Source organism: Danio aesculapii, chromosome 15 (genome assembly GCF_903798145.1).
Source record: "Danio aesculapii chromosome 15, fDanAes4.1, whole genome shotgun sequence".
NCBI lineage: Eukaryota > Metazoa > Chordata > Actinopteri > Cypriniformes > Danionidae > Danio > Danio aesculapii.
In genome coordinates, this window is record NC_079449.1 from 45,929,945 (window position 1) to 45,944,131 (window position 14,187).

Sequence of the window (14,187 nt, forward strand, 5' to 3'; positions counted from 1 at the left end):
ATTAGCCCAGCCTTGTGTTCTTGGCACCGCGCAACGTCAGCCAGCGACACGTAATTTAACACTGTGATTTGATTAGCGAACTGCTACGGTCGTAATTCTCTCAGAAGTGTGGAGCGGAGGCCATCTTGTTCTTGCTATTGATCCACTTATCAGTGAAGTGTTGTTGTTGGTGGGGTTTTTTTGCTGTTCATGTTCAAGGATATTTTGAGGTTAATTTACAATCCCTGGTGTGAGAATGCTGTTTTTCAGTCTAGCGTAAGGCACGTTTAAATCAGAAAGTGCCGTGTTGATCGTTGTAGATGAACAAGATGTTGTGTTAGCATTGTTCAAGCAGTTGCTAAAGTGTTTTATTGGGATTTTAAGGCATTATTTATTGGTGTTATGGCTCGAAGTGGAGTTAATAGTTGGCTTTTTAAAAATATGACGGAAAATAATAACAAATACAAGATGTTTGAAGAAAACTATGCTAATAAATTTAGAAAAAGTGTTGTTTTAATTTAATTTTATATATATATATATATACGCCTTGAAAAAAAAACAAGCAACAATATATCATACAAAAATAAAACTGCTAATCGTACTACAAAAATAATGACAAAATTTCGTAGAGGAATAGCAGCGCAGTCTGTGCATTAGAATAATCCTTTTATTTACTTTCCTCGGTGGTGACGTAATGATGACGCATTCATTTTTAGCTGCATGAGGCTTAAAAAATGGTGTTTTTGAATGAAGATAAGAGTTTGATCAAAGGTTTACGAGAACTGAAAGCGTTTTCTTCTGAAATCTTTGACTGAAAACTGGACTAAAGGTGGATTGGATTACTTGTTGGCAAAAATTTTTCCGCAGTGGATCAGTATGTCATGTGGTGGGGAGTGGTCGTCAACGCACTGCCTGTACTGCTGAAAATATCACTACTGTCAAAGACATGGTACTGAGCCAAGAAGATGAAGAAGAAGATAATGTGGTGATATAAAACAGGTAAGGTGGAAAACATATAAATAAAATAAAATTTCATCTATTTGCCATCTAATTACAAAATATAATATGAAGGTATTTTGACGAAATTCTGACAGAATTAATTTTGCTTGGATTCTTTTGAGACAAGATGTGTATATAAAATTATATTATTAAAGCATTTATTAGATCTGCTTATATTTTCACTGTTTGTTTTAACTTTAGGTTCATTTTTTGGTCATCTTGTAATGAATATATGACCAAAAAAGTGTTTTGTGTTTTATTTTGACAGATTTTCATACTTATCATTTCACTTATTAACTTAAACTTTAGTTAATCATGAAGCAACATTGATTGGTTATTTTCATATGATACATGAGTTTCCATCCACTTTCAAGAAACCCCCTGCTTTAAAAATGAAAGGAATCAATAGAAAAGTTTCTTGTATAAAGACCTAATTTATTCTTTAAAATAAATAAGTGTAAAATAATACTTTAACATTTATCATTTTTAATACAAGTGCAAATTTTATATACATATATATATATATATATATATATATATATATATATATATATATATATATATATATATATATATATATATATATATATATATATATATATATATTATTGATTTTAAATCTTTAAATTTTTTATATTAAAACACATTATAATAGGGATACAATTTTAGCTAATTTATTTGAACACAAATATATGAATTAATTATTTATTAATTGTAAAATGTATAATTATCATACAATAGGATAATAAATTAACTAATCTAATAAATATTTAGAATAACATATTTAAATACTTATCATTATTATTTATATTTTTCATTTGACTAACTATTTATGTATTAATTTATTCATCTAACTATACGAACTATTTATTTATCTATTTTTATTTATCTATTTGTGTGTATTATTACATGATATGATTACTTAATGTATCTCAACATTTTCCCATGATAATAATCAAACTATTTAAAGGTTCCAGAAACCCTGATGTTTTTTTTTTTTTCATTTAAACAGATTTGTGTGTGAGCATGAGTTAAGACAACGTTAGCACCTGTTTAATTGTGGGGAAAACTGGATAATTTTGAGCTTTTGTCAGCTCAATTTCATCTTCCGGGTTTGTAATAATTTTTGGGGCGGATCAAAATTGATTCTCTTATCCTATGAGAAGACCCTGCTTCTTAATTAATCATGACTGCACGTGCAAGCACGAGGGCAAGGCAGACCTGGCAAGCTGTGAGACCCAATGACAGGCTGAGACCGCGTCCGCGCATGGCAAGCAGTATTTAGCCGTTCATAAAGGGTCGCATGTGTTTGTTTCCATGATCCGCAGGGTTTGTTGCAAGTTTTTTTACGATGCTGTCAGGGCCCATAAAGCAAAGCTGTTTGTTTGCAGCAAGCATTTTTGTCAGGACAGCTGTACGAGAATTGGAGAATGGCAGACTTTGTCTTTTATCAGTTGAGTTCGTTACCATTCAGACACATCGCTTATATCCGTGTTCTGTGTTCAAACGTTTACAATGCTCCAGATTACCAGCAAGGATAATGATTGAAATAGACAGGGAAAGAGACCTGCTGCACTGCTATCCACTGTGTCTGCATTCAGACCTGGGAATTGAGGAGAAGAGAAGTCCTACTCATTTATAGTGTTTATTTAAACGTGATTATCTTTATAATGATAGAACAAATTGTGGTTATGTGTATATGAAATTACGAATAACAAATGAAGAATTTAGATGCAAAAAACTCTAAAAGCCATCTGATATTTTCTTCTAAATTGGTATTTTTCTCCGACTCCTGTGTGTAGGCTCAGTAATTTTACTTTTATAGTGACAAATGGCCCGTTTCCACTGAGTGGTACGGTATGGTACGGTTCGGTTTGGTACGCTTTTATGACCAATTTCCACTGTCAAAAAGCGTACCGAATCGAACTGTACCGTACCACTTTTTCGGCACCCTTTCGAAAGGGTACCAAACACGAGAAAGGGTACCAAAAGGCGGAGCCACACGTGCAGCTGAACGCTATTGGTTTACAGAGATACGTCATTCCCTTACACAACAAGCCAGAATGAAAACAAAAAACCGCCATGTGAAGATTACAGACACAGATGTGAGGTTTACACTGACTGTAGGCGATATTTTGTGTTGTTTTGAACCTAAATACGGATGAAAATGTCTGCTATATGTAGTTCTTCTGTAGTTGGTAACATATCGGAGACTGTAAGGGGCTGTATGTGTTTATATATGTTCATTTATTTAGTTATTTAATAAAATTACAGACGTTACAGTAGGCTGTTTCACACTGTCATTAATCTGCAGTTATAATCAACTCATGTTCATTGAAAAGTTAGTAATAAACATTTCTACACAAGTATTTATGTGTATGAAGACTCTGTTTTGTGAGAAGTGCTTTTCATATATGTAAGTGACCCGTACAGCTTTATTGTAGACATTTCCTCGAGCTAGAATGACGTCGACTGAAACTTTCTGTCATACACCACGCCCACCAAAAGGGTACCCTTGTTAGTGGAAACGCAAGCCTGATAAAGGTGACCCGTACCAAACCGAACCGTACCGTACCAGTCAGTGGAAACGAGCCAAAATATGTTATTTACATTGCCTTTAAAGTGAAATAACTGAACATAAACATAGGAGGCTGACAAAAATGGCCATTTCAGGAGAACATTTCAGACGGCATTTAGAGGTTTTTGCATCTGAACTCAAATGTAGCAGGACATTAAATTATTTACTGTTTATTTCTTCACATTTTAACTTTGTAGACTATAAAATTATGGGTCTCCTCCTGTCTGATTATTTTAGTCTGATTTTGTGAGTGACAGCAGCAGTTGTTCGCTCCCCTCTTTTACCCCTGCTCTGCTGGCCACGCCCCACTCCTCCCTCTGCTCGCAGCTCTCCACGCCCATCATGAAGCATTTTTTGAAAAAATTCAGACTCGAACCGAAAGAGAGGGCTTTCATACACCTTTAAAACAAATCATGATGATTTTAATTTGAGCTAATGATAACAACACTGATAAGTGCTTACTTTATCCATGAGGCGACTTGCGTGAAGGCTGAGACTGTTAAAGAACATCTTCTTGCTGAGCATGTGCATCTCATCCATGGTCATCAGCAGAGAGGAAACGCTGGTACCCATGATGCCACTGACAGACAGACAGACAGATTAAGAAAAACGTGAGCATCATGCAGTACTGACAGACGTGCTGAAAACCAGACCTGGACCGAGCTCTTTGTACCTGATAGTGTGATGGTAGAACTTGAGCAGGTTGGAGAGTTTATAGAGAAGAACCGCACCGGGCTCTGCAATGATCACCTGCTCGATGCGCACCTGGTGGAGGAAGAACATCACATCACTAATCCATTGATTTCTGAAGGATCATGGGTAAATGACTGAAGACTGGGGTGATGATGATGATGGAAATTCAGCTTTGAGTATTCTACAGCCTTGGTGAGCAGAATTGGTTTCTTTTAAAACATTAACAGGTCTTACTCTTTAGACATTTTTGGATGGTAGTGTATATAAAGATTTAAGATATGAGACGAGCATTTATAATGTTTAAAACAGCTTCAGTGGCTGACAGTTTACTAATGAGTTCAAGTTGTTAGCACGCTGTTAGCATTGTTTTTAACATGATTTACCATTCTGCTAACATTATTTAGCATGATGTTGGCATGAATTCAACTATTGCTAACAGGTTTTATATGGTTTATATCAGATTTAACAATTTGATAATGCGTTGCTACCTTTTTTAACACTATGCTAGTATCGATTAGCATGTCAACACATTTCTAGCATATTTAACAATGTTGCTAGCATTAAATTTATTAAAACATGAAAGTTATTTAGCATGATGTTGGCATGAATTCAACATCTTTCTAACAAGTTTTTTAATGTTTATAACATGATTAACATTTTGCTAATGGGTTGCTACCTTTATTTAACACTATGCTAGTATGGATTAGCATGTCAACACATTTCAACACATTCTGTCCGCACATTTGTAGCATATTTAACATGTTGCTAGCATGACGCAACATGTTGCTAACAGGTTTTATATTATTTTTAACATAATTAACATTTTGATAACGGGTTGCTACCTTTATTTAACACTATGCTAGTATGGATTAGCTTGTCAACACAATTCTAACATATCTAGCATGTTGCTAACCGGTTTCATAATGTTTACAACATGTTTAACATTATGCTAATGGTTTGCTACCTTTATTTGTCATAATTCTAGTATGGATTAGCTCGTTAACACATTTCTAGTGCGTTTAACATGTTGCTAACATGTTTTTATACAAGGCTAACACGTTTCCATTTTATATTACCAAGCCTTTAGGATTTTTTAATTAGCATTATTCCTTACTTAACACATGACTAACTTAACATGTTGCTTCGCATGTCTAGCATTTCACTCACATTTTTTAATCGATGGCTAACAAGTTGTAGCTGTTGCTTATTTGAGCCAACACATAGCTAGCATCTTTCTCAAGCCAACATATGTATAAATGCAAGAACTGTTAGAAACTCAAGGAGTGTTGACAAGTGTTGAAAGCAGAGGTAAAACTTGACCATTTGAGCTCCTGTTCACCATTAAGCTGAGCTTTGGTTTAATTTATAGGTTTATTAAATGTTCACGGTGGCTCAGTGGTTAGCACTGTCGCCACACTGCAAGAAGGTTGCTGGTTCGAGTTCCAACTGGGTCAGTTGGCATTTCTGTGTGGAGTTTGCATGTTTTCCCATGTTGGCGTGGGTTTCCTCCGGGTGCTCCCGTTTCCCCCACAGTCCGAACACAATGCGCTATTGGGGAATTGGGTAAACTAAATTGGCCGTAGTGTATGTGTGTGAATGTGAGAGTGTATGGATGTTTTCCAGTGCTGTGTTGCAGCTGGAAGGGCTGTGTAAAACATATGCTGGATAAGTTGGCGGTTCATTCCGCCGTGGCAACCTCTGGTGAATAAAGGGACTAAGCCGAAGGAAAATGAATGGATGAATGTTCAATTATTACTAATAGTGTCGTTTCCATCTCACCTTGAGAGGCCTGCACACTCCTTCAGTGATGTGGCCTACGACTTCCTGCATGTTTTCTTCAACGCCTGAACAAACACAGCAGAACAACGTATAACCAACTACATTCAGAGAGCGATACAAAAACCTTCTGGCTCCAAAATGTATCCCTTACTTCACTTTTTTTCAGTGGAAAAGTAATTTACCTTGTAACTAATTACACCCAACAATATTCCAAGTGCACTAGTTTGAACTAGTAAACCTCACTTTCAGTGAATTCAGTGTGCGTGGGATTTCTCTGGATGGATATTTACCCTGCACTGTCACTTGTTTGAGCAGAGCTTCCAGGTGCTCCTTCTCTGAAGCTGTGGCTTGGTGGAGCCAGGCCAACATGTCCCCAACATACCTGAACAGATAGATGATAGTAAGAGCAAAAAGACACTTGTATGAATAAGGCCCAATCCCAATTCTACCCCTTACCCCTACCCCTTGTTTTGCGCATTCACGTGAAGGGGTAGGGGTGTCACAATTTTCTTTAGCTTGAAGGCTTAGGGTTAAGGGGAAGGGCTAGATACTCCTTGATACAGAGATTTTTCAGGATCACACTTGAAATCAAGGAATACAAAAACCAGCCACAACGACAGCATGGCTACACCCGGAAGTCAGGAGACTTTTTGTCATTATTATGAATTTTTACAACAAACAAGCACGTTTTAATATATTCATAACCGCGTTCATGTTTTACCGTCATGCTTTAAAAAAATGCTAAACTAAAACCGCTAAATTCCGCTATCTATAATCCTTAATAATAACTCCTGTACAGCAGTCCCACGACATTCTGTCACTCAATGACACTCGAATACCCTGTCAGAACAGTCTAGTGGCTGGGGATGGGCTTTTTACAGTGTCTGCTATAATTCCGAACCGTGAGATTTGTGATCCATTACCCCACTAACCTCTATGGATTTGATCATTCTTCAAAGCATTTGGAATGATGTAAATACAAACGTACGCAAGACATACACAGTTCTAGGGATTTTTGGACATTTTAATGACAAATTCTTACATATTGTCTGAAGTAGCATGCGTAAACAGGGCCAAAAAAAAGTATATATTGAAAAGGATAAGTGTTTGTATATACAATTAAAGTCAGAACTTTTAGTTCCCTGTACATTTTCCCCCAATTTCTGTTGAACAGAAAGAATATTTTTTTCAACACATTTCTAAACATAATAGTTTTAATTCAGGATACTGATATTCAGCTTAAAGTGACATTTAAAGGCTTAACTAGGTTAATTAGGCAAGTTGGGTTAAATAGGCAAGTCATTGTGTAACAGTGTTTTGTTCTATAGACCAGTGTTTCCCAACCCTGTTCCTGAAGGCACACCAACAGTCCACATTTTCAACGTCTCCCTAATCAAACACACCTGAATCACCTAATTAGAACATAAGAAGAGACTCCAAAACCTGAAGTTAATTAGTCAGGTAAGGGAGACATTCAAAATATGTACTGTTGGTGTGCCTCCAGGAACAGGGTTGGGAAACACTGCTGTAGACAATCAGACAAATCATTACCTGAGGGGGCTAATAATATTGACCTTAAAATGGCTTTTAAAAAATTTAAAACTGCTTTTATCCTAGCCAAAATAAAACAAATAAAAATTTCCTCCAGGTGAAAAATTCCTTCCTCTGTTAAAGAGCCCATATTATACATGAAATAGGGTCATATGTAGGTTGTAAGGGTCTCCAACAACAGTCTAATATGCATGCAAGGTCAAAAAACACTTTGATGGTCTTATAATCTGCATTTATTTTTACCTAATTATCCCAGCGACTCCTATATGAATCGTTCAGCGATTCATTTGTTCCCAAACCCATCCTCAGCGCGAAGCTAATCTGCGCTGATTGGACCGATGACAGCCTGCTGCGATTGGTCGACAGTGACAGGCTTCAGCGCGAGACAGAGTGAAATGCCCAGCTGGTAATCAACAATATAAAAGTAGTCACAGTGCATACACGCTTCATAGTGTAAGGCTTTTTTCACACACACACACAACCCTCCTCAGAAGAACTGGGGAGATCGACGCGAGTCTCCTAGCCCCTAGCCGTCACACACTCTACCTGCTCTTTTTCTCTCTCTCTCACAAACACACACGCACACACATATTACGCTCCTCAGAAGAACTAGGGAGAGCGACACGAGTCTCCTGTCTCCTAGCCCCTAGCCTTCACACACTTGACCTGCTCTTTTTCTCACACACACACACACACAAACACAAACACACACACATCACGTTCCTCCTCAGAAGAACTAGGTTGATCGACACGAGTCTCCTGTCTCCTAGCTTACGATGGCCATAGCAACGACAAACGGCAGTGGAACGTGAGCTCACAAAAGCTTTTAACGTTAAATCCGTAAACAAAGCGGCACGCGTCGCGTTTTCAACGTGGCTTACATGCGATAAGAGAATATAAAGAGTAACCGCGTGTACTGTACCAGGTTAACAAGTAACAAAACACAATAAATACATAATTTGCAAGCTAGAGTAAACGAGGCAACAATTTTAATCGCACGTACTTACACTAGTGAATAAACCTCAACCACTGACTCTTCACAGTTTCATCTTTGGGTAGAGACTGTCAATATTATCCATCTGAGCACAGCGTGACTTCATTCGACCGGCGGCGTCTGTGTGTGTGTGTGTCTAGTGTTTTTTCTGTGTTAGTGGGCGGGGCCGCAGGTTTCAAATCTCCCTGGTTTGCGCGCGTAACTACTGGCGAGGCTTGTGTTTTGTAGCCGCGTCATCGCGAAACACCTAATGACTCGTTATCAAGACGACTCGTTTGAAGCACTATGAGTCGACTCTTTTATAGATGAATCAATAATTTTAAACACTGTACACTTACAGTTTTAAGCCTTAGCTGGATATTTCACTTCACTTAGAGCTGTGTTACACACTACATGGAAGGGCATTTTCAAAAACCCATAATATGGGCTCTTTAAACATAATTATGAAATATCTGAAAAAAGAAAACAAAATTCACAGGAGGGTGAATAATTCTGACTTCAACTGCATATGCTTTCAGTAAAAAAGAAGAGTGAAGTATACGTTGGGCTTAAGCGTGAGCAATAGTAACAGCAATTGATTTAAAAAGCGCAGGTAGGATCTCAATGGCGACTTGATCAAACACACAGAGCTTTTCTTCAGGATTTGTAGTTCCATCCAATCGAGTTATAGATTTCCTGAGACTCGAGGCCACCACACAGTCAGCTATCATTACACAGCCACCATATCCTTTAATATCAGACAGCAGGGGGAAGTGCTGTTCTGAGAAGCACCGTTTCCCACTTTTTATCGACACGATGCCGAGAAGCTCATGTTCTGTGCTCGTGTTCCTGTCGGAGGGCGTTCGAAGGCCTGACGGGGTGCTGGCCTGGAGGATCCATAGATCTCAACAGCCCGACCTTTCTCTGAACCTGCGCTAATAAAGTAATTCCCTGAAAGAGGAAGCGCTTCTCTGGAAGAATCAGGTTGGGTTTAATGTGCTCAGACATTGAATTGGGTTTGCAGCTTCGGGATACGTGGTGTTAATCAGCAATGGAGAGGCTTTTAGTGGCTAACAACAGTGTGACCCTTAAAACCACCCCCAATTTTAGATGGGGATTGTTTTTTGAGGTCGAAGGGATGAAATGTGCATTTTTTTCTTTAAGGTTTGACGTGATTTCAACTGAAACATGAAGACGGAGTGGGACATGTTGTAGCGCCTATCTCTTTAAAAACAAAAACTGCCAATAGTGTTTCATTTTATCAAAGCAGCAACATCCCGCTCTTTCTCATGAAGCTAATACGGAAGAAACTGAAACTGCAATTCATCAACTGGCCTTTGGGGGCTGGCTCCAGAAACTCCAGATGCTCACTGACTGCCATGTTAAAATGGCCATCTTTACAGCTGATAAAAACATGTTTACAGCCTGGTACAAAAGACGGTTTCTGTGCATATAACTAATATTATCCTTCATGACAACTGTGAGGTAAGGTTATAATAGTTTTGGATTTTTGATCAGCTTTAGTTTTTATTTCGTTTTGACTATGTTTGTCAAACTTAATTCGTTTTTAGAGATAGATTTACTACTTTTTAATAGTTTTTATATTTTGAAATTAGGTTTTAGTAAGGTTTTTATTAGTTTCAGTATTAGTTTTAGTTTTTTTGTCTAAATAAGGATATTTGTTAGGTGCAAGATTTCAAATAAAAAAAGATAAAAAACTAAACCAAAGATACATTTTTGAAACATGTCTACCATCTACCACTACTACCACTACTATCTACCCATCCTCAAATTCTAATACAACAGTATGGTGGCCGAGAAGTGCAAAATGACATTAAAAAGTGTGAAAACAACACAATCTCACGGCAGTTCGTAACTTTTTTATTTAGCGGCTAATTCGTACAATCTAATTCGTACAATTTAGTACGATTTGCCTATCCCCCAATGCTGATTGTGTTTAGAGGTGGGGTTAGGTCCCATGCTTCCTTTTTAAAATCGTACAATTTTCGTACGACTGAACTCATACGAATTCTTACGAATTAGCCACTAAACTGACAAAACGTAAATACTTACGCTTTCTCGTGAGATCAGCTGGGAAACACTTTATGCGAAGCTCGAGACAAATTTACATTTTGGAAAGCATTTTTACCTATCATAACACACAATAAATAGAAAAAATGGACAAGACAAAACAAATTTAGATTTTAGAAAAAAAATTAACAAGACGCGAAACACTTTTACCAGTCCCGAACAAATTTACAATGACAGATTCCTTAACGGATCTCAGTTCTAATAACTGAATAACTCATTATATTGGTTTATTTCGAGTCAGAGGGGCTATCAAGCATGTTAAAAAGTAAGTAGATTGTGGATAAAGAGTGCTTACTGGAGACAATGTTACATAAAAACAATGTTTTCAATTGTGTAAAAACCACATAAAACAAATCCGGGAACAAATTATTCCTGAGGAAAAATGAAGAGCCAGTAGACACAGGTTCAGTCCAAAGCTTTTAAAATAAAAGGCGTGGGCCTGAAAAATTCATATCGTTCCCTCATTATACGACCTCGAGGGTGCAATTTCATATGACATATTATCCTATTTCCACAAGTTAATCTGAATTGACATGGCCACGACCAAAAAAGGTCAGCCGAACACGTCTCCTCCAGGTCACTGTACTTTTGAATGGGATGTTGTGGTCTGTACCTCATGGGATCGTGAGAGTGCATCTCTATGGGTCTCGGGGTGCCGCCTGGGCCTCCGCGGGTCAGGGCATCAATAAAGCCTCGGACCACCGCAGAACGCCGCGCCGTCCCGAACTCATCCAGTGTGTACCTGAGAGAACAAACAACCCAAATGAGCATACGATTATGAATTCAAAGGGTCTATGCCTGGCTGATTAGCATAGCACTGTGTGAATCTGTATTCATATTTGGCTAATTCTGTGCAGATTTATGCGCAAGTATTTGGGGAGTATTGTAACTAAAAACGTGAAACATTATATAAAAATATTTTTTTTATTGAAGGCTTGCAATGGAAATCCAATTAGATCCATATAATATATATATTGTAAATAAATCATATAAACAGTTACATATATATATATATATATACATATATATATATATATATATATATATATATATATATATATATATATATATATATATATATATATATATACACACACATACATATATAAATATAGATATGAATAAATATAAACATACTGCATTTATTAACATTAGTGAATAAATAGACTCAATGGTGGGCATTGGCAAGTATAACTACAAACTCCGCAGGTTTAATGAACAACAATTAAACCAATATTATCAATTACCTACAACACCAATATTATTATTAGTTACAATGCCAATATTATCCATTAGTTACAATACCAACATTATCAATTAGTCACTATACTGATATTATCAATTAATTACAATACCGATGTAATCAACTAGTTACAATACAGATATTTTCAATTAATTACCATACAGATATTATTAATTAGTTACAATACTGATATTAGAATTGCTACAGTACTGATATTACCAATTAGTTACAATATGAACATTATCGATTAGTTTCCATACTAATATTATCAATTAATTACGATACCAATATTATCAATTAGATACAATACCGATATTAGTATTGCTACAATACCGATATTACCAATTAGTTTAAGTACCGATATTACCAAGTAGTTACAATACCGATAAAACCAATTAATTACAAAACCAATATTATCAATTAGATACAATACTGATACTTTTTATTAGTTACAATACCACTATTATCAATTAGTAACAATACAAATATTATCAATTAGTTACCATACTGATATTATCAATTAGTTAGCATACTAATATTATCAATTAGCTACCATACTGATATTATCAATTAGTTACCATACTGATATTATCAATTAGTTACAATTCTGATATTATCAATAAGTTACCATACGGACATTATCAATTAAATACAATACCAATATAATCAATTAGTTTCAATTCTGATATTATCAACAAGTTACCATACTGATATTATCAATTAATTACAATACTGATTAAATCAATTAGTTACAATACTATATTATCAATTTGCTACAATACCAATATTATAATTGTTACAGTACCGAAATTACCAATTAGTTACATTACCGATATCACCAATTAGTTACATTACCGATATCACCAATTAGTTACAATACCGATATCACCAATTAGTTACAATACCGATATCACCAATTAGTTACAATACCGATATCACCAATTAGTTACAATACCGATATCACCAATTAGTTACATTACCGATATCACCAATTAGTTACAATACCGATATTATCAATTAATTATAAACACCAATATTATGAATTAGTGATCATAAAAATATCGTTGATTAGTTAATCAACAACATTTGAGCTTTAGAACAGTTAAGAAATCAATATTTAGTCTAATATTTTTTGATTTTCAGTAAAAAGAGATTTTACTTTTACCTAAACCCATACCTAATAAATCCAAAGAAACTGAATTTTCAAGAGGTCTTAAAATGTATTTATTTATAATTATTATGACTATTCTAGCGCTGACATAGATACATTTAAAGCTAGTTTATCCAGGTTTTCATTGTTCTAATCCAGCTGAACATCTTTACATGACCAATCAGGAATAGTATTGGATTTTAAAAATATGTTGTTTGGTATACCGCTAGCATAAACAAGATTAAATGCCCGGGCCATAAAACAAAACAGACACTGCAGACCTTCAAAATAGCCTCTGAAATCTGCCAGAGAAAAGAAATACTTTAGGTTAGAAAGACCCAGAGTCACACACACACACACACACACACACACACACACACACACACACACACACACACACACACACACACACAGACAAAAACAATGGAGGGCCTGGGTTGGCAGTAAGGAAATGTAGCTGTGTTTTGATCTACAGGCTGAGAACGGCCCTGCGCAGACTAAACAGTAGCGACCACAGTGGCCAGAGAAAAAGGGAGGAGAGCAAAGACTGAGAAGTTTGGGAGGGATTCCAGGAACTCTGGAGGTCCCCGTCCTCTCGCTTTCCTCCTGCGGCCTTGGACTACCTCAGATAAAAATCGCCTTGTGTTGGGAGATTTAAGGAGAGGGTGACAGAGCAGAATAAAACAGAGCAGGACACAAAGAGAGAACAGGAAAACATCAAGAGAATCTGAGGAGAAATGTCCCTCTATGCACCTTGAGAAACTGTATGGTCTACAGAAAGATAAAGTAACGCTTTCGGAAATATAGAAACGCAAACAATGTGAGACAATCTGAACATTTTGGCTTGTAAGAGATTCTCCAGGATGTTTTATTTTTTATCTCCTGCACAGGATGAAGAGATGAGGAACTCTAATATGATAAAGCCAAGAACGTTCTCAGACATCCGACGCTCAATCATTTAAGACTGTTTTCGCATTAAAATAAACATATTGTATGGAAGGTAATTCCTGCCAAATTTAAATAAATCAAATAAACATTGGAACTGTTCCTCTTGCTGTACCAATGCAGCAGCTGCTTCACGTGAACGCTGACTAACAGTTTTTGCCATTTTATTTCTGCTATACATTAGTAACTCACGCTGTCCCATCCAT

At 36.4% G+C, this 14,187-nt stretch overlaps 1 protein-coding gene across 1 annotated transcript in view; it reads right to left on the reverse strand.

The window, feature by feature from the left end:
* The window catches only part of cog6 (component of oligomeric golgi complex 6), an 86,042-nt gene that overhangs the window by 29,722 nt on the left and 42,133 nt on the right, over nucleotides 1-14,187 (reverse strand). Inside the window, exons 9-13 of the mRNA XM_056473620.1 lie at nucleotides 11,257-11,385; nucleotides 6,319-6,410; nucleotides 6,029-6,093; nucleotides 4,230-4,321; nucleotides 4,019-4,136 (exon numbers count right to left, since the gene is read on the reverse strand). Of these exons, the coding sequence (XP_056329595.1) occupies nucleotides 4,019-4,136; nucleotides 4,230-4,321; nucleotides 6,029-6,093; nucleotides 6,319-6,410; nucleotides 11,257-11,385 (496 nt within the window). The remainder of the gene's footprint in view (nucleotides 1-4,018; nucleotides 4,137-4,229; nucleotides 4,322-6,028; nucleotides 6,094-6,318; nucleotides 6,411-11,256; nucleotides 11,386-14,187) is intronic.